This window comes from Mustela erminea, chromosome 10 (assembly GCF_009829155.1).
Source record: "Mustela erminea isolate mMusErm1 chromosome 10, mMusErm1.Pri, whole genome shotgun sequence".
Lineage (NCBI taxonomy): Eukaryota > Metazoa > Chordata > Mammalia > Carnivora > Mustelidae > Mustela > Mustela erminea.
This window is the reverse complement of record NC_045623.1, coordinates 78,820,331-78,846,933: the sequence shown is the minus strand read 5'-3', so window position 1 is coordinate 78,846,933 and position 26,603 is coordinate 78,820,331. Positions and strand designations below refer to the sequence as shown.

Sequence of the window (26,603 nt, the reverse complement as noted above, 5' to 3'; positions counted from 1 at the left end):
GCAGCTGGCTCTGTATGTTATGTTGATGGATGCCACCTATGCCACAGCCAAGGGACAAACTGACTTGTTAAATGGACTCAGACTCAACTCCTCCAAATATCCCCTGTAGAAAAGATGCCAAGCAGTAATCTGCATAGAACACACATATGTTTTACATTCTAAGCATACAGTGCCTAACTTCTGTTATTGTGTCTGCTTAAATCCTTATCACAGTTGTACTTCTGTTTGAGCAAGTGGCCAGTTTAAGTAGATACTAATTTTGAAGAAGTTCTGTATTGGCCTCTGGAATGTGACAGTTCAGCTTACCACACTGAAAAGGTAGGAACCAAATCTATGTAGAGTAGAACACCTTAAGGTTAATTCACTTTTTACCAAATTCCTCTATTGTTAAAGAAATATTCCTATATTGATAAATTTTTGAAAAATTATACTGTGCCACTGTTAATGTGTCTACTAGAATGTAAGCTCCATGAGGATAGGGTGATTGTGCCTGTTCACCAAAGTATTCCCAACACTTAAGAGTAGTGCTTGGTATAGATGGAGCTCTTAGTAAGTATGTGTTTGAATGAATGAATTGATCTTGCCATCTATAAATCATTTGTTTTTTATAAGAAATCTTAAACAGGTTATCTGAATATTTGTTTAATTCTTAAGAAACCCAAGTTTTTAAACATATTTTCAAGTCAGGGACCTAGCCGAGAAACAAACCCCACTGTAGATAGTCAAGCAGAGGGAGTTTTTTAAAAAAAGATTTTGTTTATTTATTTATTTGAAAGAGAGAGCGTGAGCAGGAGTGGGGAGGAGAGGGAGAAGCAGTCTCCCCACTGAACAGGGAGCCTGATGTGGGGCTCCTTCCCAGAACCTGGGATCATGACCTGAGCTGAAGGCAGATGCTTAACTGACTGAGCCACCCAGGTGCCCCAAGCAGAGGGATTTAATATACAGACTAGGTTACATGGATGATGTAAGAACTTAGAAGGTAAATGGCCTGGTGAGGCAACCCAGAGGTTAGCAACACCTGGGAGCTAGTGTGCTTTTAAGGAAATTAGAAGGTGTTGATGTCACCAAAGGCTAGAAGTCTGAGCTATCTGGTACGAGCTAGAAGCATGGAAAGAAAAGCTGTTTGGTGGCAGCAGGAGCTGTGACTCTATTAAGAGAGCATTACCCTGGCTTCCCTTCTCCTCCTCCTCCTCTATCTTACCCTTATCTGTTACCTCCTGTTGATGGAACTTACCCAAAAATTGGTTGGCAAGAGAGCCTGGGAGCTGTAGCTCCCACTGATGGAATGGAACAAGGTAGGATCCAAGTGGAGACAGGCTGAGGCACAAAGGCACTTAAAAAAATCTCCCAAGATGTAATTCTTCTTCCTTGTAGGTAAATAGTTGAGTTATTTTGAATGAGAGATAAGGGTTTTTAGGCAGATACAACCTTTGTGCTTCTAAGGAATCTTAACTGTTGCTGAAGTAATAATTAGTCCGAGGAAGTAATGTAACGACTCAGTCATTGCCTAAATAATTAGGATGTGTGTCTAGGAAAATTGGCTTCTGTTGAATCTTCCAGGAGCAGTTTATCAATTTGGTTACTCAGGAAACAAGTTTCCCACCCTGTTGATCCTGGGATGCCTTGGGCATGATTGTGTGTGTGTGTGTGTGTGTGTGTGTACACGTGTACATATGTGTATGTACACACATACACTGAGCTTGTCCCATCTACAACTGAAAGACTTGAATCAACACGTAATATGTACAAAGAGAGTTTTGAGGATGGTAGCCTCATGGTACAGATTAGACTTGCCTTGACAGTTACAGAAATTATAGTAGAGCTAATTTTTCTTATGCCACATATCATTTTAACTGGTCTTATTGGTTTGTCTGGGGTTTTTCCCCCATGGCTTCAGAGAGGTTAGCACTAGGGGAGGGAGTTGAGACCACTGATAACTTTCTTCTGGACCTGAAAAGTATTTTTTGTTTTATAAGGAAGGTTGCTGCTGCTCCATTTAAAGGCCAAGCTTCCCAAGTTATTGCTGGTAGTTTTCTTTTTCATTATAAAGTGTTTAATGAGTTACATGATAGAAGTTTGGCACTTTCTCGAAGGGCATTCTTTTTGTCAATCAGGTCACCTGCCTTTGGGCCCCTGCTACATTAATGGAATTGGTGGAACTAGGCCAGCGAAGGTTTTCAGTGGAGTGTGAGTATGTTTCTTCTTAGGCTGTTATTTTCCACAGAGGCCATGGGTAGGGGACTCTGAGTAAAGTTACCGTCTGTAAAAATTGCATAGGTTTCATTGTTTTTCCTCTTTCCTCCAAAAATTAATTTCTTCTTGGCAGGTATAATTCACAGATATAATTAAAAAGTAATTTGGTTCTAAAAAACATATCAGACTGTTTCCCAGAGTACCAGTTCTTTTCAGCCAGTTCATTTCAATTTAAGAGGTACATCTGCATTTTTGAAGCTTCATGTTTAATAATTACAACATTTTGCTACTGTATTTGACTCTTCCGTTTTCCAAACTTTCTCCTTCCCTACCCCACTTTTCTGGCTCCTGTATTTCCCCACAGGCGTTGTGGATGCTGGTCCATTGATGGCTGAACTGCAGGCCACTTCCCAGTGGAAAACCCCAGAGATGAGCCAAATCTGCCTTCAGCTGTGGCCATCCATCAGTGTAAGGCTGCCCAGGCGGTTGTCTTTAGTTTGTCCAACATTCCTCTGCCCCGCGCCTTCCCCTCACCCTCCCTCATGTGTGGCCGAAACTTGCTCTGGAATCCCACCTTTGTAACATATCAGTGGGTAGTAATAAGATTTTAATATTGCTGCTGCTTTTCATCTTCAAGTAATGTTAAGTAGTTCTCCGACCATTTTTGTCGACCATAGCCCTGCCCCCCTCCAAGTCTGCATATTTCCTTTGTGTGTTCTGGTGCTTTTAAATGCATGTAGGATACAGTTTATTTAGGAAGTTTTGGATTTCATAAGCTCAAATGGAGAATGTTGATTTTTCAAAAATTTCAAGTCAGGACTTTCAAAAAGAAATTTCTTAATCTGAAACAATGAGAATTGGATCCCTCCGGCTCCATGTCCTTTCTCCTCACCCAAAAAATAAATGTGTAATGTTCTCTTTTTATGATGTGTTGAAAATAATAAGGCAGATACAGGAGTAACACAAACCTCTTCTCAGCTATAGTCGATAAGCCTGGCCTAGCGTGATTTGAGGAAATAGAGCACCTTTTCTTTTTTTTCCAAACTAACATGCTGTCTTTCCCAGCTAGTGTTGGTAAGATCGTAAAATCCCCCTCTACCACAGAGCTTACATCTTTAGACTGGGGTTTATTGCTATTAATCCTACAGCGTTACTTCCTGAAGTGCACTGAAAGTACATTTTGTTGTTCAACTTCTTCCTCTTTCCTTGCCTTACTGGAAGTCCCCCCATGTGTAGAGTTAGAAATGAGTTCTCTGGTGTTTCAAGCCTTGAGTTAAACATTTTATATTAATATTGTTTAGATGGTTGCTTTCCTTCTTATGCTTTCAAAAAATAATTTCTTACAGAATTTCCTGTGTGAGCCGGTAACATCTTAGGCTGCATTCTGAAGCTCAGAGAGGAGAGGGTGCTGTCTTCTTCTTATGGATACTTTACCACTTGGGTCATAACCAGCACAAGCCCTTCAGTGAGAAATAGGAAGGAAATCCCCTGTTCTTACCATGATGCTTTTATTCAAAATAGCAATAAACAGCACAGTTAACGGAAACAAATTTAAGTGTGACAGCTGATTGAGAAGGAAAAAGTGAAAAGATTCAGGCACTTCTGCTATGTTGAAAACATATTTGTTGAAAGAACAGCTATTTGGAACCGGAGACCCTGTCTCTCTGAAGGTAGGCCTGAGAAGTTTGGTTAGAGGAACTGTTTCAGAGTGAGGAAAACTGTGGGAAAAACTCTTTCCTGAAGTGCGAGTGCTGTGTTAACATCCAGCTTGTAGGTGAGAGAAGGGAAGAATTATTAAAGAAGCACTGGAAGGAAGATTCCAAAGCAGTTCCTCTGAGCTTTCTGACTTTGTTCTGAGCCTAGTTTCTGCACAGGAGTCCAACACAAGTGACTCAGATCAAGGGACCATGCTGTAGGCAGAGTAAAAATAGGGCTCAGTTTCATTAGGCTTCTTAATGCATTGAAGGAAGAGAAAAGATTCATTACCATAGGCCAGTTATTTTTTTTGTCTTGTGGGATATTGGTGAGTGGGGAGGTGTGAGCGCCCATACGCTTATTAGCTAAACGTTATTAAATGCTATTTCTTTAAAAAACACTTCGGGGTGCGCCCAGGTGGCTCAGTCAGTTAAGCATCTGCCTTTAGCTTGGTGTCCTGGGATCCCAGTATCCTGGGATCGAGTCCCACATCGAGCCCTGCATCGGGCTCCCTACTTGGCCGGAAGCCTGCTTCTCCCTCTCTCGCTCACCCTGCTTGTGTTCTCTCTCTGTGTCAAATAAATAAATAAAATCTTAAAAAAAAAAAAAAGGACTTTGTGGTGCTTGGGTGGCTCGGTAGGTTGGGCAGCTGACTCTTGATTTTGGCTCAGGTCATGATCTCAGGTGTGGGATCAAACACCCCTCACCCCCTGACCCCACCCCGTCACCCCTTCGGGCCCTGTGCACGGTGCTCAGCAGAATCTGCTTGTCCCTATCCCCTCCCCCCACCGCCGACCTCTCTCTCATAAATAAATAGATAAATAAAATCTTAAAAAAAAGTGCACGCTTTTTGTGAAAACAATCTTTGTGAAAAGATTTGGGGAGAAAATCTTTGGGATGTGAAAAAATATAATGTTGGAGAAGATATTTCACATAATCCCTATCATCCATTTTTTTTTACTTGCACTTATTCCATAATAATTTTTTGTCATTATTGTTTTGCTTAACATTTATCATAAGCATTTTTCATGACATTAAAAACATTTAAATACCTTTATTATATTCCATCATTTGAATATGTCATTACTTACTTAACTCCTGCCCAATTCTTAGACATTTGAATTTTTAGATTTTCAGTATTATAAATAATGCTACAATGTAAATTTTTCTGTTGCTGTTAGACTAATGGATTATTTATGTGTTCAGAGGTGAGTGGTCACGGGGGCCCTCTAATTTAAAAAAAAGTTTCAGGATGTCCCCTGGGCTGAGCCCAGGCAGAGACAGCCCTGCTGTGGGGTCGTCATTCTAAACTGCTTCACTGTAGTGGACATCTGTTGTGGCAAGGAATGGAGAGCTGCAGAGAATCCTGACTTGACCATAAGGAACAGATTTATGGAACATGATCACAGAGAGATGGGCCAAGATATATTCTTTTTTTTTTTTTTTTTTTTAAGATTTTATTTATGTCTTTGACACAGAGAGAGAGAGATCACAAGTAGGCAGAGCAGCACACAGAGAGTGCAGGGGAAGCAGGCTCCCTGCTGAGCAGAGAGCCTGATGTGGGGCTCTATCCCAGGACCCTGGGATCATGACCTGAGCTGAAGGCAGAGGCTTAACCAACCCACTGAGCCACCCAGGCGCCCCCCCCAAGATATATTCTTATCTCATGCACCGTCTTCCACATTATATGCTTAATACATGGAGCTATTGTTGGTTTTTTTTTTTTTAAAGATTTTATTTATTTATTTGACAGAGAGAAATCACAAGTAGACGGAGAGGCAGGCAGAGAGAGAGAGAGGGAAGCAGGCCCCTGCTGAGCAGAGAGCCCTATGCGGGACTCGATCCCAGGACCCTGAGATCATGACCTGAGCCGAAGGCAGCGGCTTAACCCACTGAGCCACCCAGGCAGCCCTATTGTTGGGTTTTGATCAGCATCTTGTGTTGTTCATACAGTCCTCCTTCACTTAACCAGGGCACAGGGAAGGTGGAGTAGAGGTCCTACATTGGTAGAAAGGGGTTAACACTACCACGTTTTTGTTTGTTTGTTTTTTTGTTCTTTCTTTTCTTTTCTTTTCTTTTTTTTTTTAAAGATTATTTATTTGAGAGAGAGAGAGAGCAGGGAAAGAGGGAGAAGGAGAGGAAGTCTTAAGCAGATTCAGCACTTGAGCGCGGAGCCCGGTGTGGGGCTCAGTCTCAGGACCCTGAGATCACCAGGAATTGGGCGTTTAACCGACTAAGCCAGCCAGGCACCTCTGGTTTTTTGTTTTTTGTTTTTGTTTTTTTAAATCAGAGCTTTCCTAGGACTAGAAATTCCGTCAGGACAGGGACTGTGTCCCGTGTATATACGTATGTCTGATGCAACATCAGACACACAGGGTCTGTACCTCCACTGTGAGCTCTCTTATTCTATTAAGGTGTGTTTGGATCATATTCTTTTTCTGTTTTGTCTTCTGAAAGTCAGCCTCATGCTGTTAACTCAGATATTTGAAGATCTGTGACATTCCAGGAATCTGAGCAGGTGAATATCATGGCTGCTTTGTTGTAGTTACTTCTTTGTGCCATTTCTTTTTTGTGCTTTTGGCATCCGTGCTGCATTGAAAGCTGGAGCCAGTCACGAAGCTAGTACTCTGCCCTCTCAGTGGGAGGTTTTGGTGTGATGCATCATCTTGCATCTTGGGAGAACGGTAGCATGGGGTGTGAAACAGGAGGCTGGAAAAGCACTCCTTTAGCCTTTTTGTGGGATGGGAGTAAATATTTAGACACTGTTCTCAGGTGCTGCAGAAATTAATAATAACATTGCAGCAGTTTTAAAAGCTCTTCTTGTATCCCCTGGAGCAGGTTTGTTTAATTTGAAGAACCTCCCTTTAGCTCTTTTGAGGCTGTGATTTTTTTTTCCTAGAGACCTGCCCTGGGTTCTTCTACACAATGTTCTTTTTGCAGTACCTTTCTATCCACACACGGCTGACATCTGCCCCACCCCCTTGCACCACACCTGACCTGAATCTCATTATACCCAATTCTGAAACATCTAGTTTTGAAACGTGGTAGTGTTTTCTTTTTGAAAGGGCCAAATCTTCACCCTTTGTTCTCCTCCCTTAAACCAGGGCTGTTTTGATGACTAACATTTAGCTTGCCACTGGACTGACCATTTGTACTTTGATCCCAGAATTAATTTCTTGTCTGCTCTTTGTTTGGAAATGAAAGTTCTCTAGCTTGTTTGAATACAGTTGTGATTCAGTTAACTGGAACTGATTTTCCATCTGTTTGCCATTGGTTGACGCTCCTCTGATGTGTTAGGAAAGCTGCTGCACACCATTGGGGAGAGAACGTCATGTGTCCATGGTCTTGCACAAGGCTTTGTTTGTGGACTCAGGTTTTGTGTAAAGCTTCCTTTTGCTAGAAGGGCATGAACCTCCCTTCAAATAATTGAAAAGCATATTCTGCCTGCCCACTTGTTCTTTTTTTTTTTTTAAGATTTTATTTATTTGACAGAGATCACAAGTAGGCAGAGAGGCAGGCAGAGAGACAGAGGGGGAAGCAGGCTCCCCGGTGAGCAGAGAGCCCGATGTGGGGCTCAATCCCAGGACCCTGGGATCATGACCTGAGCTGAAGGCAGAGGCTTTTAAGCCACTGAGCCACCCAGGCACCCCCTGGCCACTTGTTTTTGAGCTCTAGTATCTTCTCCACTTCTGGGCTTCCTTTGAGGAAGAAGAATGTGGGTAGGAAGGGGTGTAAACGAACCTTCATACACAATCTTAGATGTTGGGCTTCCCAGTGGTAGAGAGTGAATTGCATATCACAATAGAAAAGACCACCTAAAGAACAGGGTATCAGTTTAGCGATCATCATTGAGCATCCGTGTATAACCCATAGTTGGGTGTATAAAGATGATTCTAATTCCAGCCCAGCTGCTGATTTCTTCTATGAACTTGGGTAAATGACTTGACCACTCTGGACCTTAGTTTCTCCAACTGTGCTTGACTAGATAATCCTTAAGGTTCTTGCCAGTTTGGGAATTCTATGTCTAAATATTTATCTGTATGTTACAGAACAAGAGAAGAGACTCTTCACAGAATTGGTAGTTCTTCATCTCACACGCTTCAAACTAAATGGCCTAGGAATGATGCTTGTAGAGAAGGACTTCTGAACCTCAGCACTGTTGATATTTTGGATGCTTCTTTGTTGAGAGGTTGTCCTGTGCCTGGTTGGATGTTTACCAGATGCCAGTAGCATTCTTTGCCCCTGCTCCTGCCCCCCAGCCAGTTGTGACAATTAAAAATGTCTCCAGACACTGACATTGCCCCTTGGGGGAAATTGATTCAGTTGCATTGCTCCAGGAAGAGAAGAGGGATACTGTTTGAAGGTGGGCTATTTTTAATATGTGTTTTCATATTGTTCCTCTTTTGCTTATTACTGATCCTGGGGATGGAGAATGAAGAGCAACCTCATTGGTCAAGGGCTGTATCACTCTTCTTTAGTGGCTTCTTTTCAAGATATGCCTTTCCTAACGGGGTGGGCTCTCTTTGCATCTTCAGTATCATCTTCAGTATTTTTTCACAATATGAGTAGATGCTGGTTGTTGCCAAGAGAAAATTAAGACTTTAAGGTGAAAGAACCTAAAAAATGTACAGAAGTAAATGTCCTTAGAGGGTGAAGACAATGACTTCAGGTGAATTAGATGACCTTTTGTTACCTGAAATGAGGTCATGAGTGATAGGAAATTCTTTCAATTATAATACCAAGTTTTGAAACATCAGGTCCACTTGGCCAACTTTGAAATGATTGCCTAGGGGCGCCTGGGTGGCTCAGTTGTTAAGCGTCTGTCTTCCGCTCAGGTCATGATCCCAGGGTCCTGGAATCGAGCCCCATAACGGGCTGCCTCCTCAGCGGGAAGCCTGCTTCTCCCTCTCCCGCTCCCCCTGCTTCTGTTCCCTCTCTCACTGTGTCTCTCTCTGTCAAATAAATAAAATCTTTTTTAAAAAAAGATTGCCCAGCTTTTAGCTCAATGATCCCTCCCTGTACACCTCCTCCCCACAGCCTACTGTTAGCCATTGAGGTAGTGACTGAAATGTACTAGTTCTCTTATGAGATCTATTTTTAATACTTGCTACTTTTGCTGTAATATGTTGATTTTAGGTTGAATGAATTTTCACCCCATGCCATCTTTTCCTCATTTTTTGCAAATCCATAGTCTTGACTGGGTTAGGTACTGTTTGTCAACTGGGTAGAATACGTTTTGTGAGCATCCTTGCTGGGATGCTTTGGGATTCCAAAGCCATGACCGAGACACTTAAGCCTGTGTCAGTCCCTATCCCTCCATCCTTGCAGGCTCTGTGTTCCATCCCAGCTGAGCCTTTGCTGGAGTAATTGCCCACATAAAGCCTTCAAGCCAAACAATTGTTCGTACTGAGATAGTCTCACTGTTTAGCTCCTAATGAAACAATCTCCTTCCTGCCCCCAATGAAAGCAGCTATTTTTTTATTTCCTCCCTCCCTTTTTGGAGATGCCATGTCTCACCCGACACTCTTCTATCTTATTCATAAATGCTTTAAGCAGAGTCTTTGTTCAGAGGAAATTGGCTGGAGCTAAAATATCATGGGCTACCCAGGAGACAAAGAGCATTAAGGGCATCCTTAAGGATACCCTTTCCCTAACTTTATATGTAGCATGATATGTATTATCTTTGTGTGATTTTCTGAGTAAATAAACAGTTTAAACCTCAAGTCCACATAAGAAAGATGCTAGGTTTTAAAAAAAGTATACTAAATTAGTTGTTACATAAAGGAGCTTACAGAAATAAACAAAGATAAAAATAAAACCCAACAACAAAATAGCCATAGATGAGTGCCACAGGACAACAACAAGATGCTGTGGGAATCAGGGCGGGAAGGAGAAGAGGCGTGATTGGGAAAGTGGATAGAGCAAGATTTTAACAAAATGATGTTTTGCAAATAGAAGTAATAGCCCAGGTACAGCTATTTGTGAGAAATCCAGAGTTAATCAGGAAAGTATAAGTAGTCCAGTTTTCCTTATTGACCAAAATTTAGAGCCTCCAAAATATGAATTCAGGAAGGAGTATCCAAAGTAGAAATAATAGGTGCCCAGGAAGCTCCAGTGTGTCCTGCCTGCTTTCCTTTCTCACTTGGGGTTGCTTCTCCTGGATTATCAATGCTTTCCTCATATTGCCATCTCTGTTCCAAAGCTCTGGCTCGTATAGAGACACAAATCACTTCCTTTGATTCTTTCCCCTTAGTCTTGTTAAGACTGTTTAGAACTCTTGAGTACAAAGGGAAAACAAAAAAGGGAATTTATTACGAAATATACACCCCTAAAAAATAATCCACTATTTTTGGACTAAAAAATAATCACCCTTTCAAAATTTAATTGCTCATCCTCCCTTGGTTTGTTCCTAGTCCCTGTTCTACTTCCTGATCCTGAGGTCTCCATGCCTTAGCTTTATGGGACCAGTGTAGCTTGCTGCTTACTTGGCTTGATTTTTTTTTGCTGAGCACCATGCTGTCTTCCATGAGAAAGGTACTATCTAAGGATCCACCATCCAGAAGTTTACTCTCCAGAGAACTTGACCTGAGGTAAAATCTAAATTCGCCTTTTAGTGCTGCTGCTCACATAGGGCTCTTTTACTCATTTCTCTGTAGTTAGGCATCCAGGTTTCTTCCTGAGGTGGTTGACACAATAAGAGACCTCATCCTCCAGGTGGACATGAAAGTTCTCCAGAAAGAGTGGGACTTTCCACTTGGAGGCCCAGTGCATGTACTACAACTTGTATACTGCTCTCTCATGGGAGCATTTATTTAACAAGAACTGTTTTTTCTTTCTTTTTTTTTTTTTTTAGAGAGGAAGACTTTTATTTTGACTGCCTTAAAATTTAAAAACAGTTAAACAGCAAAGCACATTTTTTTTTAATAGCAAAGCACATTCTAAATGAAGTAACAATGGTTAAAAGGAAATTTAAAAATTAAGAAATAATTGCAAAATGTTAATTCTGCTGAATTTATCTATGAATTTAGGGCTAAATGAATATAAATATTACTAAGTTTATCTGGGGGTGTCATTTGCTTTTTGTTTGTATATTTGTTTGTATATTTTGTTTTGTATATTTGTCAGAGGGAAAGGGAGAGAGAATCTCCAGCAGATGGGGCTCGATCTCATGACCCTGAGATCATGACCAGAGCCGAAATCAGGAGTCAGATGCTTAACTGACTGAGCCACCCGGGTGCCCGTGTTGCATTGTTTTTAAAACTAATAAAAATTTATTGAGATAAACGTTAAGTTACTTTTGTAAATTTTGAATTAACAGCTCATAGCATTTCCTGTATTGTTTTAAATATCTCTATGTAATCATGTCAGACTTCAATTAATGGTTTAAGTAATAGTGAATATTTTATTTACATCAAAGTGCAATAATTGTACAGTCCAATTCTGGAGAGTCCAATGAACTGGAAATAACATGTTCCTAAGAATGACATAAGCAATTTCTGAGGGATTACAATGAAAGCAAATGCAGCATCCATTAAATAACAGCCATTTCCTAAAAAGAGATAAAGCAAAATTACTTTTAAAGAGAGAAATAGGCAAATGTCCCCTGGTTGGATGTGGATGTTCAGGGCGCAGCTGCTGTAGAAGCTAAATCAAACCTAAATGTGCCCCTGGGTCCCTCGAGCCTCATGGTTTAACCCTCCTCCTTCCTGGGGAACCTGATGAAGGAGAGGGATGCCCTGGCCCTTTCAAGCCTCCGCTTGTTGAATAGCCAATGGGGGGAAGTTGGAATTTAAACTCTCTTTTTAGCCAATTTTTGTCTGCTATGACCAGTTTCTTTTCTTAGCTCATTGAGCTTTCCTCTCAGTCGACAGGGAAGCCAACCAACTTTGTTGAGCTTTTTTCTCATGGGACATAATCCATCTTTGGCAGAGGAAGTGTTTCTTTCCAGTTCTCTCTCTACGTCTTTGGCCCTCTCTCCATAGAAGCTGCACTGCTGGTGTATACCGCTGATGCTTTTGTACACTTTGGGAAGTTTCTTCATTTCTAAGCAGTACGTTACCTTGTTGATTAGCTTTCTGCACGTTTCTTTATATGTTCTTGCTGTAGCTGGGTCAGTGTTAGACGTTTCAGCTAAAGCTCTTGAATGTCACTTGTAAGCTGTGAATCTTCAAACTGCAACGATACTTGCTCAGTTTGGAAATTTCTCATTGGACCTGTAAGCTATTTTTTCATTAGATTTTCTTTACATAATTTTTAAAATGTTCCTAGCTTTTTCCCTTCGGGACTTTTTGAGGAGATGCTTAAGTCATGGATGAGTTTCTTCAATCGACTTTGGACTCATAGTCTAGGTGGTCTCCATTTTCTGATCCACTCTTTTTGTATAATCCCAACTGCCATCAGTCATGTTTCTCTAAAGAGGGCAGGCAGGCATGTCATCTCCAGCACAGTCTCAGTCGGAGATTTTTAGCTGGCTGTCCGTTTATCATTTACAGCCTATTTCATGTGTGTCATAGAATTTTCAAGCGGTTTTTTCCCTCCATTTCCCACACTCTTTGCTTCCACCCTGCGGCTTCTTGGGAAAGCAGCTCTAGGCTTTCCTGAAGGTAAGTATTTTCAACCAAAGCATCCATTCTTTTCCTCCGAAGTTGCTCTACATTCTTCCAAGATGCTTTTAGTGTTTTTGGTGCCAGTCAGTAGGAATAGGAGAGATTTTGATGTCTCTTTGAGTGGCCATGTGTGCGTCCTTAAAGACAAGCCGTCATCACTGCATGAAAGGAAAGCTTAGGGGCCTTACTTTTCTGTACTTTTTCAAGAAAGCCTATTGTGTCTTCAAACGAACAGGTGGCCATGTTCAGATTTGTATTTTTTGCGGTATTCTATGTTCATAATTTCAGAGGACTGGCCTCCATTGGAGGCATCAGCTTGTGTAATCAGCTGAATCTTCTTACTGACTTTATGAGATTCTTCAACCCTGGCCAGAAAATCTTTTGACTAGCTCTTTTTCCCTCCTTAAAATATGTTGGCTCTTTACTGTAAAAACAATCATAGCAGCACATACCAGAACTTCCCAGGGAAACCCCAAGAGATTTGGACCTTGTCTCAGGCTTTCAGACAGCACCACCAAGAATACTGCACAGCCATTCCAGGACTTGCTGGAGGCTCTGTGGTTGGAATCAGGGACTTACCTCGCCTAAGAGTCCCTCTGTCTGTGCCCCTTTCCTGAATGTGAAAAAGGCCTCTGGGTGTCTGTGGGGAGGATTTACCTTCAGACATTTCTCTGTAGCTGGAGCATAGCAGCCGGTATTGTACACACAGTTTTAAGGGGGAATTGATGTCTTTATTGGTATATAGAGGTAAAGAGAGGAGTAATAAGAATTAATTCTAGAAGGGCCTGGATCAGGCAAGAATTTAAGCCACACTTAGGAGTTTGAAGTCACTAGACCATGGGGGTCCAGTTACATGTCTTTGAATGGGGTGATGACATCATCAGAGCATACCTTGCTAGAACGACTTTTTCAGAACCGGGGGAAAAAAAAAAAAAGGACATACTGGACCTGTTCTTCCCCTTCTGAAGTGTTCCGAAGAGTTGAGTAATAATGGTACAGGTTGGTTGAGTGGGTAGTGTTTTTTTTTTTTTTTTTTATTACTAGAAACATCACCTAAGTATGCACTAGTTATCCACTGCTGGGACAGACGGGAAGGAATAGTTACAGCCTAACCTACAGTGAATCCTCACCTACTACTAACCAGGAAAGTAAGACTGGTGAGGCCCTAAATTTACTAAAAGTTAACTGCCCTTGAGTCTTTTCAGAGTAGCTCAATGAATTTTAGAGATAATGTTACTACCTTTGAGAAAAGTTAGGTTTCAGAGATAATCTTATCTAGGTAAGGAAATTGACTCTTGGAGAAGTGAATTGGCTTGCCTGAAGTCAAACAGCTGATGAGTGGCACAGCTTAGATAACCCCTGTCCTTAACGGTGTGGCAGTGGGGGCTAAGTAAATACCAGGAGGTCTGTACAGGCATGTTTCTGACTAGTTCAAAGCAAGCACTGCTTTTGCTAGGATATCGAGGTCAGTAGCCACCGTGTAAAGTTGCTGAGCAAAGCTGCTCCATGCAGCTGTAGACATGTGCCTTGTTTTGGCCCCTGGCCTTTTGGCTATGTTACTATTTTGGAGTGATTCCTTTAGGCCCCTTTTCAGTTGTATTTAATATTTTGGTTCTCCCTTACCCAAGGGCTGAGCAAAGTCAAGGCAAATCCTGGTCTGTAAGCCCTGCTAACACCTATAGAAAGATGAAGCATGTCTGCTTCCCTGTTGATTTCTGAGCTTTAATGTCTTCAGAGAAAAGACATTTTAAGTTAACTGCTGGAATAGGTTTAGATGTAGATTGACTAATCATTTCATCAGTGAGTGCTTGGCAGCATTGTACTTCACTAACGTTTTTTTGGGTTACCTGGTAGGAGGATATGTTTCTTCGCTTCATCTCCACTGATGTCATAGCAATCTGGTTGCTGTCTCTGTTCTATCACTGACCTCCTGGATTGAGTTGGCTCATCTGTTTCATACTCGGTTGTGTGTATGGGTAGCTGCTATCTTTTTTTTTTTTCTTTTTTCTTTTTTTTAAAGACTTTATTTACTTGTTGGAGAGGGAGAGAAAGTGGGGAGAAGAAGAGGGGGAGGATGAGGGACAAGCAGACTCTGCACCAAGTGTGCAGCCCCATGTGGGGCTCTATCTCAGGACCCCGAAATCATGACCTGAGCTGAAACCAAGAGTTGGATGCTTAACCGACTGAACTACCCAAGCGGCCCTGAGTAGACACTATCTTAAGTTCCATCTTTATCTTGCATACCTTGTTATTTTATATAAATATGGGAGGAGTCTAGAAGAAGCATCAGGAGATAAAAATGCAGAATAATGGGATTCAGTATTAGGAAGACATCTCTAATAGTGATTGTCATCTAACGGTGAGTGTAACCACCTTTTGAAATGGTACATAACTCACTTAGCACTGGAGCTGTTCAAGGAAGACCCAGATGGTCTCCTGTAGAAGGATAGCCCGCATTCAGTGAGGGATTAGACTCAGTGACTGCTAAAGTTCTTTCTACCTCTGATTTCCCAATTTAAAATTCCTTCATGTAGTATTTACCTTTATTCTCTAATCAGTCTCAGAAAAGTTTCAGTTTGCTTTGTCTCAAAGATTCAAAAAGCTTAACTTCTGCTTTTCTCAAATATGTGAACATGGACAGTGTCTCTTTTTTGTAAAAGGAAACAGCATTTTTTTAAGACAGACCGGATGGAAAGGAACTTCTCTTGCAGAACATTCTGAGAGCAGAGGTTGATTGAGTAAGCCCTTATTTTGATCTGGTGGTTCCTTAAAATGTTCATGCATACAGACATTCAAAGTTACTGCTTATTGTTATTTTAGAAGAGGGAACTAAGTGAGTTTTCTTTTATGTAGATGAAAATTTGCTGGTAAACATACCTCTCAGCAGACTTCCTTAATTTCTCCAAGATGACTATGGTGTTTCTGCACATTCTTTGTAGGTAAATCGGGGGGTGAAGGGACATGATGAGTGGAACTGAGGTAACATTAGAATTGTTCTTTAAATAATCACTGCTTCTTTATCACTTTGACTCCTAAATTTTGTGTTGGGATTTAATGACGGACCAAGTCAAGTAACCCCTGTTTTCAAACCAGAGTTTGTTGATTTAGCTTCTAACTCATGTGTCTGTCACATTCAGGCCATTTTTCAGTGCCAGTCACAGGCTCCACACACTGAATTTGATTCAGTTCCTTAGACTCATCAAGACCTAACATCTTCATAAATTGATTATCTCATGCTGCATTCTCAGAGCCATTGAAGGTCAACAGAAAGGGACTCCCAAATTACCTACAGATCAGCTAGTAGAACTGCGGTGTAGAAGTCACCTTGGGGCTCGTGGTTTGCTCATCCACTGTGCAGGTTTCTCTGCTGTCCCTGAGAGATGTTCATCCAGCCTCTGCTTAAACACCTGCACTTAACTGGATTCTACCATTTCTGGATAGGCTGCATTTGTTTTCACACAGCCTTAATTGTTACAAATTTCTTCCCCAGAGTGTGCTAAAATTAACTTCTACTCACTGGTGCTAGTTCTGCCTTTGGAGCCTCACCAAAGTAACCAATCCCTTTTCTGTGTGGTAGCTTCACCTTTAAGGTGTTTGAAAACATTCATTTTGCAAAATGGGAAAAAAATCATATATACTTTTACTGATGACTTCACTTAACAAATATTAATTTTGGTTGTTTGCAAGCATTGGGCTAAATATTTGAGATAAATGATGGAGTATGGTCTTTGCCTTCTAGAGCTCCCAGTCTATTTAGGGCAAGAGAGACTTGTAAGTAACTAAGTATAGTAAGATATTAAGTATTAGAAGAGCAAAGCATACACTGACTACTAACCATGAAGAAGATCAAGGTTTATTCCATTAGAGGGCCTCAGAGAGGAGGTGACGTTGGACTGGGTTTTGAAGTTTGTGAAGCAGGAAATGGGGAGAAAGCCATTCTAGGTAGGAAGAATAGTATAGGTAAACAGGTATGAGTACATGGCAAGTTTCAGAATGATGATTTGCCCAGCATGTGTAAAGCACAAGCTCCTAGAGGGTTTTATATGTCATGTTAAGGTGTTTCAGCCTCTCCTGCAGCCAATAAGGAGTCATGGATGGCTGTGTTGTTTTCCAAATATCTGTACTGTTTTTTTCTGATTACAAAATAATAGAAGTTCATTGCAAACAATTCAGTGAGTACATAAAAATATAGAGAAGAAAATAGGTGTTTCACAGCCCTACTACCCAGAAATAATAGCTTTTAATATTTTACATATGTTCTTCTAGACATTTTTTTCTGTGCATATGCATATATTTATTCATACTTTTAAAAATGGAATTGTTCTGCATATACTGTTTTGAAACTCAGTTTTAAGATTAGTATACTGTGGGGGCATCTGGCTGGCTAAGTCAATGGAGCATGCAACCCTTGATCTGGGGGTTGTGGGTTCGAGCCTCATGTTGGATGTAGAGATTACTTAAAAATAAAGTCTGTTTAAAAATTAGTGTAACATGGAAATATTTATATATTAGAGAGTTACAACATTTATGTAATCTGTTATTTCTAACTTTTATTAAATAATTCTAAATATATTAATGAACGTTCTTAATATATGTGTTCTTGACCTATTGTTTCCTTGATGGATTCTTAACCTGTTCTTTTCCTGATGAATTGAATGGGTTGGGAAGGGGGAGTCAAAGAATTTATTTACTTTTAAATAATTCTTGCTTTCTGAGGAACTATGGCATGTATGTCCTGGGAACATGACAGCAAACATCACAGGTCTGCTGTCTGCTCTTGTGGCATTGGTTAGTGGAGAAGACGTGTTAAACCATTACACAAATAAAAATATGATAAAGTATGGTATGACTTAGGAAAAAGCAAAAGGTAAATGAAATTTTGTAACGTTTAAAAAGTCCTGTCTTTTACTGATGTACACCAAATTATGTACAGATCAAATGGTATGATATTTGAGATTTGCCTCAAAATGTTCCAAGGTTGGGAGAAAGAGAAAGTGTGTGGGAGTATAGCTGAAAAACCATTGGCCAGAGGTTTGTAATTGCAGAAGGTGGTAGTTAATTATACTCTGCTTTTGTGTGTTTGAAATTTTCTATAGTAAAATGCTAAAGCCAGAAGAAAGGGGCCAACGAAAGGTTCCTTTGAGGAAGAAACTTTACAGCTATGACCTTTGATATATATAGGAGTCGACCAGGCTGCAAGTGGTGGATAGGGGTCAGGGAAAGAGCTTTTTAGGCAGTAGGGTCCACGTGTACAAAGGCCAAAAGCTCTATGTAAGGAGTATGTTGGTTTTTTGAGGAAATGAAAGAAGACTGGTATTGGAGTTGGGAAGCCAGGGAAGTGGGCATGGGCTAGATCACATAGACTTTGGAGACCATGTTAAGTATTTTGTTCTTTAATCCAACAGTGATAGTAGAAAGTCTTTCACAGTTTTATACAGCTGAAAGATAAGGTTGCTTTTGCTTCTCTGAGAGTTCAAGCTGGCTGTTTTGTGGAAAATGGTTTTGGTTTGGGGCTAGAGGGGAAGAGAACATAAAAATAAAAGTGGAGAGACATCAAGATGTTATTGCGCTAGTCCAGGAGATCTGGAGACTTCATATTAGAGAAATAGCATTGCCAACAGAGAGAAGGGATTCTGAACTGAGAGATATTGTGGTCTTGGTGATAGCGTAGATATGGGGATTGAGGGAGAAAGGTGTACATTTCTGACTGATACAGTTGAATGGATGGAATTGTAATTCACTAAGATCCTAAGAAGAATGGAGAAAGAACAGGTTTTGTGGCAAAGGATTGAGAGCTTAATTTGGAATATGCCATTCAGAAAATCCGCTCCAGTTTACATTTTCACAGTTCTATGTGAGACCTGTGTCATGTTTGTATTCAGGGTTCTGATCTGTACAGATTTGAGTTTTAGAAAGATTATTCTTTCTAAAGAGGCCAGTTAGTCTGTGAGCTTTTTGAGTCAGGGAATCTTACCTGTACTGTGTCTGCCTTTGTATCCCTGTACCGAAGCAGAGTGTTGGCATATAGTAGGTACTCAGTAAATAATGTTCGAAGAATAAGTGCTTATAGGTGAGATAGGTTTAAGTAGAGATTGATAGACTTGGGAGTTTCCAGGATAGACTCAGCAGGGCTTGGATGTAAAGATGGAAAAAAATTTTTTTCTTCCTTGGCCCTTGGTGTTGAAGAGCTTTTCAATTGCTCCAGGATGCTAGCAAGTCTCAGTATGTGTAGCCATCAATGTATCAGTGTGTTTTTCTTTTCTCAGTATTTATTTGTTTAGAACTCCATAGGTTAGAGATCAGCAAGTTGTAATTATTATAATACTAGCTTCAAGCTATCTGTAACTGTAGTTTTTTCTCTCTCTGCTAACTTCTCAAGCCCAGAACCCTCTAAAAGCTAGCAGCTCTGGTGGTGGGGGAAGTTGTAGCAGCAAAGGAAATTTATAGCAGTAGTTGGTATGTAGAAGCTTTCCAGTAGTTGAATGTAAATAGGATTTACTTACATGCTTTCCATTTTATAAGTGGAAACATAAGCCCTAAAAAGACTTGTCAGAACATATGCAACTACTCATTGTAAGCCCAGATTTCCCTGATCCTGAGGTGGTGCTTACCACAGTCAAATTCTTGACAGATCAACCAAATGCATATACTTTTAAATTTTTCACTGATTGCTTATTGCAGAGTGACTACATGTTAGTTTTTTTTTTTTTTTAAAGATTTTATTTGTTGATTTGACAGACAGAGATCACAAGCAGACTGAGAGGCAGGCAGAGAGAGAGGGAAGCAGGCTCCCTGCTGAGCAGAGAGCCCGATGTGGGACTCGATCCCAGGACCCTGAGATCATGACCTGAGCCGAAGGCAGCGGCTCAACCCACTGAGCCACCCAGGCGCCCCTAGTTTTAATACTACTTAATGCTTCTGGAACCTGCTCTTCGGGGCCTGTGGAGTATGTTCACTTAGCCATGACCTTGTTCTTGTGTTGTGCTAACTACTACCAGTTTATATCGCTTCTCTATCCTGTTTGCTTTCAAAATGGTTGATAGTATTGCCTCTCAGAGTCCCTTTCCATTTTCAACTTGGAAAGGGGTATCTTTTGTTATTTCCTGCTTTGTTGCCATGACCAATGTGTACTGAACAATTGTTTTTATCTTTGGAAGTTTACCAGATTTAAGTAGGCTGGCCTTGTTGCAGCAACCCCAGGTACTGTGGAATCCAAGTCTGTCAGGTTGACAGTTTGGGGCCTATGTATGTGTGGTGAATACATGTGTGGGCACAAAGGCAGGGTGGGGGAGTACAGCAGAGAAGGGGAATAGGTGGAGGTTTAGATAGTATATTTTCAAGGAATATTTTCAGGGAGATAAAGGAATCTGCTTATGAAATTTCATGTTTTGTAGAATATTTGAAATTGGATCCAGGGTAAATTTTTTCTTTCAGTTTTGGTTCTGACATTTTAAGACTAGAACTCATATTTCTATCTAAAAAGAAGCGTTCTGTGGTGTTGCATAGAGTGTTGGTATATGCATATTAATGAGTTAACCAGCCTTTACAGGGAAGATGGTGAATGGGAAATGGGTACTGGAAATCTCATTCTATACCATGTTATTACATGTAGCTCTCTTATATTATCATCCCTCTGTATTCTGTGAGGTACGCATTTTATAGATGATGAAACTGAGGCTTAGCAAGTTTAAGTATCTCTCTGAAGGTCATGCAGCTAATTATTAATGGAGTTAACATTTAAATCTAAGCTTTTTCTGGCTGCAAAAATTGTACTTTAAAATAAAAGATTTTATTTATTTATTTGACAGAGAGAGATCACAAGTGCAGAGAGGCAGGAAGCCGGGTGGGGGACGGGGGAAGCAGGCTCCTCGCTGAGCAGAGAGCCGGATGCGGGGCTCGATCCCAGGTCCCTGAGATCATGACCTGAGCTGAAGGCAGAGGCCCAACCCACTGAGCCACCCAGGCGCCCCCCAAATTGTACTTTTAATAACAGCATTTTCCTGCCTTTTCAGATGTATAAAGTAACCTTCATCTTTTGTTTTTTCCTCTTCTCCAGTTTCATAATCTTTTATGGTGCATGTAGTTACTGACTAATCAACCTAGTGGCTTAAAACTAAAGGAGGCTGAGTGAGCTACAACTGTCACTATTCCACTGGGAAAAGGTTGTGGACAGATGTGGGAGGGGATCAGAGGAGGCGGTCTGACTTTTCATGAAAATAGTATTGCCTGCATTTCTGTACTCAGGCCTTGTTAGTGGCTCCATAGTATCAGGTCTTGGCCTTGTGTTCCTCAGAGGCAAAGAGACTTTACATACTCTATAATGGGATCTGGAGAAATTCCACAGCTGTGACAGTGGCTTAGAGGATTGGGGATCAGCATCTGTGGACTTAGGGCCTGGAAGCAAACAGCGTAACATTCCACAGCTAACTTTTAGTTAGTGGCTTCTGGTTGTGTTAGTAAACAAATATATTTTAACTATCTCGTTATGCATTCTAGAATCTGGAGCAAAGAGAAAATGGTAAAGAAACACAAAATATTAGCTTTTGGTCCCGTTTTTAATCCCCTATAACTTAAATCATACACCTATATTCCTTTATGAAAACTGTAGCCCAGTGTAGACACACAAACTCAGAGAAACCTCATTTCTATCTGTTGAGGCCTTTCATTTTGTTTTTATATAGTTCCCCACCAGTGAAAGATGTGTGTTCATCATTTGCATGTATTAGCTGTGTGGCAGACCCTCTGTGCAAATCCATTTAGGGATTTCAAGCGGCTAAAGTTCTTTTCAGAAGATAAATATGAGCCTATCAAGAGTTGCAATAAGAAGGTACTGGGATAAAATTTCAGGCAGAGAACACCACCTGGTGGTTATAGGGAGGATTGGAGCTTTCTGTATTTATGGTATTTGCCATAGTATCTGAATATTAAGAAAATTACATTCTTTTTTATAATAATTGTGAATTCAGATTTCTAAGAATAATTTTTTGCCATACAGTTCTAGCATTGTTCCATTAAAGTGGCTCTCAGAACCTGCAGACTAACCAAGTAATTGTCTGGCAGAATTGAAGTCCAGTGCCCTTGGCTCTTCTAACAGATCCTGTTTATCTCTGTAAAGAATCATTTGGTGTCTTTTCATTCTTTATTGCAACCTCTAACTTTGGTATCATGCTTATTTTATATGGTAAACCTCTGCCTAGTGGAATGATGGAGAAGGAAACATTAGTGACTTTTCAGTAATTTTTTGGCAGGTATCATATAAAAGCAAGTTGTTTTTTTCCTGCTTAAAAACTATGAAGAGGAGTTCGATGATTTTCCAGAGTGATTAATAGAATGAGCAAAGTTGGCAAGGGGTGGGAGATTATATAAGTTTTTTATTAAAATGTATACCTGAGATTTCTTTTTTATTGAAGTAAGCATCTTTGTTATTTGACAGTCTTGAATCGAGAGAGTTCTGTAGTTAGGTAAAGTGGGGACATCAGCTCAAGGGGAGAAGATCCTATTAAGTTAATCAGGATGCATATTTTATAGGCCTGGTGGGGAGGGGAAGATAAACAAAGTTTTAAATTTCAGGCTGAGACTTGGGCTGGCTTGGCATGTCTGTATCTTTTTTCCTGGTAGGAAAACTGAATCCAGGCCTGACAATCATTGAAAAGTTTCTTAAGAGAAGGCTATTCATGCAAGATACTAAATGGAATGTGATGTGACTTTGCACTGTTCTCCTGGGATACTTTTTTATATGAGTAGCAGTGTTATAACATCTGCATTTTAGCAATCATATTCTCAAATACTGTAAAAAGCTGCTCCATACATACATGCCACATACTATATAATTCCACTCACATGAAATATCCAGAATTGGCAAATCTATAGAGATAGAGAGATATGTGGTTGCCAGGGTCTGGTGGGAGGAATTGAGAGGAAATAGGGGGTGCCTTTTAATGGGTTTGTGATTTCTTTTGGGGGAGATGAAAATGTTTTGCAGCTAAATAGTGATAATGGTTGCATAACTGTGTGAATATACTAAAAAAACCACAGTACGGTATCTTTAAATTTAAACTAAACTTCAAAAAAAAAAAAAAAAAAGGCACTGATCCTTGGAGGAGTGAACAAAACCATTAAAAAAAGGTGAATGTGTTAACGGTTCCCTCCTTTATGTTCTAGCAGAAATATTGTCTGATAATCTAAGTATTCCCACTTGGGCCTTGAATATTGTTTTAATTTATGTTTTGTTGCCCTGTTCCTGACCTTCACAGGGCCACGATGGGCCTCCTGGAACATTGGTGTCTTCATCTGCATTCGATGTGCTGGAATCCACAGGAATCTGGGGGTGCACATATCCAGGGTAAAATCAGTTAACCTCGACCAGTGGACTCAAGAACAGATTCAGGTACTTACATAGCCCAACAGTGAGTCAGCTGTTCCCATATTTCCATATAATAGTAGTTCCATATGAATTTCAATCATACGGGGCACAAGGGTGAAGATAAAGAAAAATTTAGTTGTGAAACACTTATGTCAGATTCTTACACCTTAAGAGAACATTCTTACTCTTTCTATTTAAGATATAAGTTATTCTACCCTTATTTTACCTCCTTCAAAACCCAAAGTCTGTGGTCTAGGACCCCATGGTTATGCCCCCAAGGTATAAAGGGCGATCTTTGGATTATTTTTTAAGGCCCCTGGGATGTGCAGATCTAACATTCGTAGTTTTAGATAGTCATGCGCACCTGCGTGTGCACGCATGTGCATGCGCGCACACACACACATACACAGATACTCCAACTTACAGACATATTTTATTGCTAAAATATGTGTGTGAATCTTGCTTGCTGTTAGGTTGGTGGGCTGGGAGTAGGACACTTATGTTGGTGAGTCTCGCTGGCTTAAGATCTGCAGCTCTATGTAGCTTCATTCTTCTCTGTTCTCTTCCCACATCAAAACTTTTAGAAGTAATTAAAACTTTTTTCCTTTTTTTAGGGGGGTGGGAGTAGGAAGAAAGGATCCAAAGAAAATAGTTGCTACAGTTGGTGGTGGAAATAAGAGGTTTTCTTAACTAGAAAAGGCTTTAGAAATTACTTTAGACTGCTTTTATAGAGTCATCAAAGTCTAAAAGATTATTTGTATTTTTCAGTTACACTTTACTATATCTAATGAAGGAAATTACATGCCATGGAGGTAGTTGGGAATTTGAAGATAAAAAATTCAGGGATTTACCCCTCACAAGTGTTAAGGAATCTATTTAAAAGGCCTAATGGGAAGCACATGTCTTGGTAATAAAGCTGAATAGGTTAATTAACAGTATAAACTCAGAATTCTAGTTATTACTCAATTATTGCCTGCCTGATTACATACTGATTATTGCTTATCAAGTAGACATTTTAATTGGTAGTTGCGTGTCTTGAGATTTCAAATGGGGTCTTGAATTATTATTGAATTAAATATATCTTGTCAGATTTTTCAATAAAAAGCACGAAGGGTGTGTTTGTGATGGACAATCATGGAGGCAAATGATCGGCACTGGTGTGGAGAGAATCATGGATGGGAAATCAGGGTATGAGCATGGATCTTGTTCTGCCACCATCAGGTTGATTCTTCAGTTGTAAAATGCTGCAGTTGGGCAAGAAGTTTTTCAAGTCTTTCCTCACCTGACATTCCATGTTTCTACATCTTTTTGATTGCAGTGCATGCAGGAGATGGGAAATGGAAAGGCAAACCGACTTTATGAAGCCTACCTTCCTGAGACTTTTCGGCGACCTCAAATAGACCCGTATCTTTTCTGGATTGACTTAGAAGGCTGACTGGTATTTTGGTGTTTTGGGAGAGTCACATAAGACTTAAGCCCCTTGATCTGACTGGGCCATCTCTATGTGGTGTAGTCAAAGTCTTGCTTTTTTCTCTCCTGCCACCAACACATACAAAAAGCATATTTATACTTTCTAATATTGGAATGGTACTGCCACATGGAGAAGACTCATTTGGGAATTAAGACTGCAGTGGCTCACTGTGAATTCTCCCATAAAGTGACATCTCTGATAGTTTTTGAATCTTTGAAACTATTGTGTGCCAAAAAGAATAGATTACTGTGCTGTATTGAATCAGCAAAACTACCATTCATTCTTAATGCCTTTTCTGTGTCCTCTGTGAAAGAATGAACTGTTATTAACCAGTTAATCAATAACTTTCTTCCCCCATCCCCTCAACAGGGCGTAGCACTCACTCACAAAACCAAATGTCATAAAGGCAGTGCTTCTCAAAATGTGGTTTGTAGACTGTCTTTTTAGAGTTTGCTTTTTGCTGGGTGTGGGTGGAACCTGTTAAAATGCAGATTTGGGCCCTGCAGAAGAGACACTAATCAGAATCTGGTGGTGACACACAGGGCTTATAGTTTTAAGGGGCACTCCAGGTGCCTTTGTAGAAGGCCTTTGACCCAGGGGCTTTAAAATAGATAATTGGCTGCTTTACCTGTATTCTAGAAGAGCCTCAGGTTCCTCTGATGTCAGTATGAAGATTAATCCCATTTGCTGCTATCATTATCCTGAAGGAAAATCATAGGAAATGGTGATTCCCAGCAGTAACCATGAAGGAAGCATTTTAAGGTTGTGGTCAGGGAAACTGCATGTGAAGAAACAGGAGCCATATGGAGAAACGGGGCAGGAGGGAAAGAGGAGGACAACATTCTGTTGAATACAGATCGACCTGTTAGAGTCAGACAATGGGAAAGATTTGTTTGATTTAACCTTAATAAGCTTTTGCAGAGCTGTCGAGGGATTTATTCGAGATAAATACGAGAAGAAGAAATACATGGACCGAAGTTTGGACATCAATGCTTTTAGGGTTGGTTATAAATCTTTCAAACCTTGTTCAAAATAAGTAATTTGCTTACAAATCAGGCCGGGGAAGAATTTAAGAGCTACTGAAATACTCCAAAATCATAAAAAAAAAAAAAATAGAAAAAAGCTAATTATTGAATCAAGGCCACAAGATATCATGGAGCAGACTTCCATGTCAGGGACAGACAGGGCAAACCATCAGTGAGTTCTTTGTCTTGATCTGTATTTAGGCGTCAATGATTCCCAGTTCCAAATTATTCCTTCAGATGGAGATGTTGGGCATACTAGTAATATGTCTGTGTATCTATGTGTATAAATGTCTGTGTATATATGTATTTTTTTCTGTAAATGACCAAAGTTTTCTTCAGTGTGACCAGTGTGTATTACCAGTGTGTTGATGGACACAGTGGGACCCTGTTCCCGAAAAGGGTTTTAGAAGGAGACTACCAGTTGCCAAGCTCACTTTCCATCTTAGGCATTTGGTTAGAATCTGAAGCACAGTGTAACTAGGACAAGAATAACATACAGGTGAAATACAAAAGGTTTCTTGAAGAAGGAAAGGTGCCTGACTAGTGACAACTAAAGAGGAACCAGTATGACAACCTAAAAAAGCCTTTGATAAACTCTATAGTAAATTTGCTTAGGAATAATTGACTATTTCTTTAGCTTCAGAAGTATAGAGTATGGGATTCTCCAGCTCTAACGTAAGTCCAATTTATCATCTTCCAGTTTTGTATTTTAATGGAGGATATACAGGACTCTAAGCCCTTCCAGGTAATTTAAAGTCAAACTAATTGGAATCTGCCCCAGATTGATCTTTTGGGTTTTGTGAAAAGGGGCATCAACTAGCAGGTGAGTTTCAATGTAGGCAAGTAAGTGCAGGGTAATATATTTAGTTAGGTGAAGATAATTCCTTCTCAACTTAGTATGAGGGACTCTTACTTCATAGTCATCCAGAATCTGTCATAACTGTTCTGTGAAAGAATCAACCCAGTGTAGAGCCACAGCTTGGATGGCATCATCAAAAAGAATTTGGAACCAAAGGACACACATTTCCTTTGATTTGTAGAAAACTGGTCTGTCTGCTCAGTGCTGTTCATTGTACCGAAAGATATGAAATCAGATGAGGTCAGAGCTGAGTATCTGAGATAATCCAGATGATAGGGGAGGAGGGAAGAGTTGCTATATGAAGATAGTGTTCATGCAGACTTACGTTGCTGGTGTACCGTACCCATGCAAACAGCCTGTTTTACTCACTGAATGTTTTCACTTAGGAAAG

General features: G+C 40.3%; 1 protein-coding gene and 1 long non-coding RNA gene across 3 annotated transcripts in view; both read left to right on the top strand.

Annotated features, from left to right (window-relative positions):
- SMAP2 (small ArfGAP2) overlaps positions 1 to 26,603 on the top strand; it is a 44,955-nt gene that overhangs the window by 6,685 nt on the left and 11,667 nt on the right. Inside the window, exons 2-4 of one of the 2 annotated variants that reach the window (XM_032303543.1) lie at positions 22,748 to 22,881; positions 24,176 to 24,261; positions 25,250 to 25,328. In XM_032303543.1, the coding sequence (XP_032159434.1) occupies positions 22,748 to 22,881; positions 24,176 to 24,261; positions 25,250 to 25,328 (299 nt within the window). Of the gene's footprint in view, positions 1 to 22,747; positions 22,882 to 23,896; positions 24,046 to 24,175; positions 24,262 to 25,249; positions 25,329 to 26,603 lie in introns of those variants that run through there. The other variant, XM_032303544.1, reaches the window with a different exon arrangement.
- LOC116568066 lies at positions 856 to 8,023 on the top strand. Its single transcript, XR_004276494.1, has 4 exons — positions 856 to 2,187; positions 2,327 to 2,661; positions 3,540 to 3,863; positions 7,938 to 8,023. It is a non-coding gene; the product is annotated as an uncharacterized LOC116568066 (long non-coding RNA).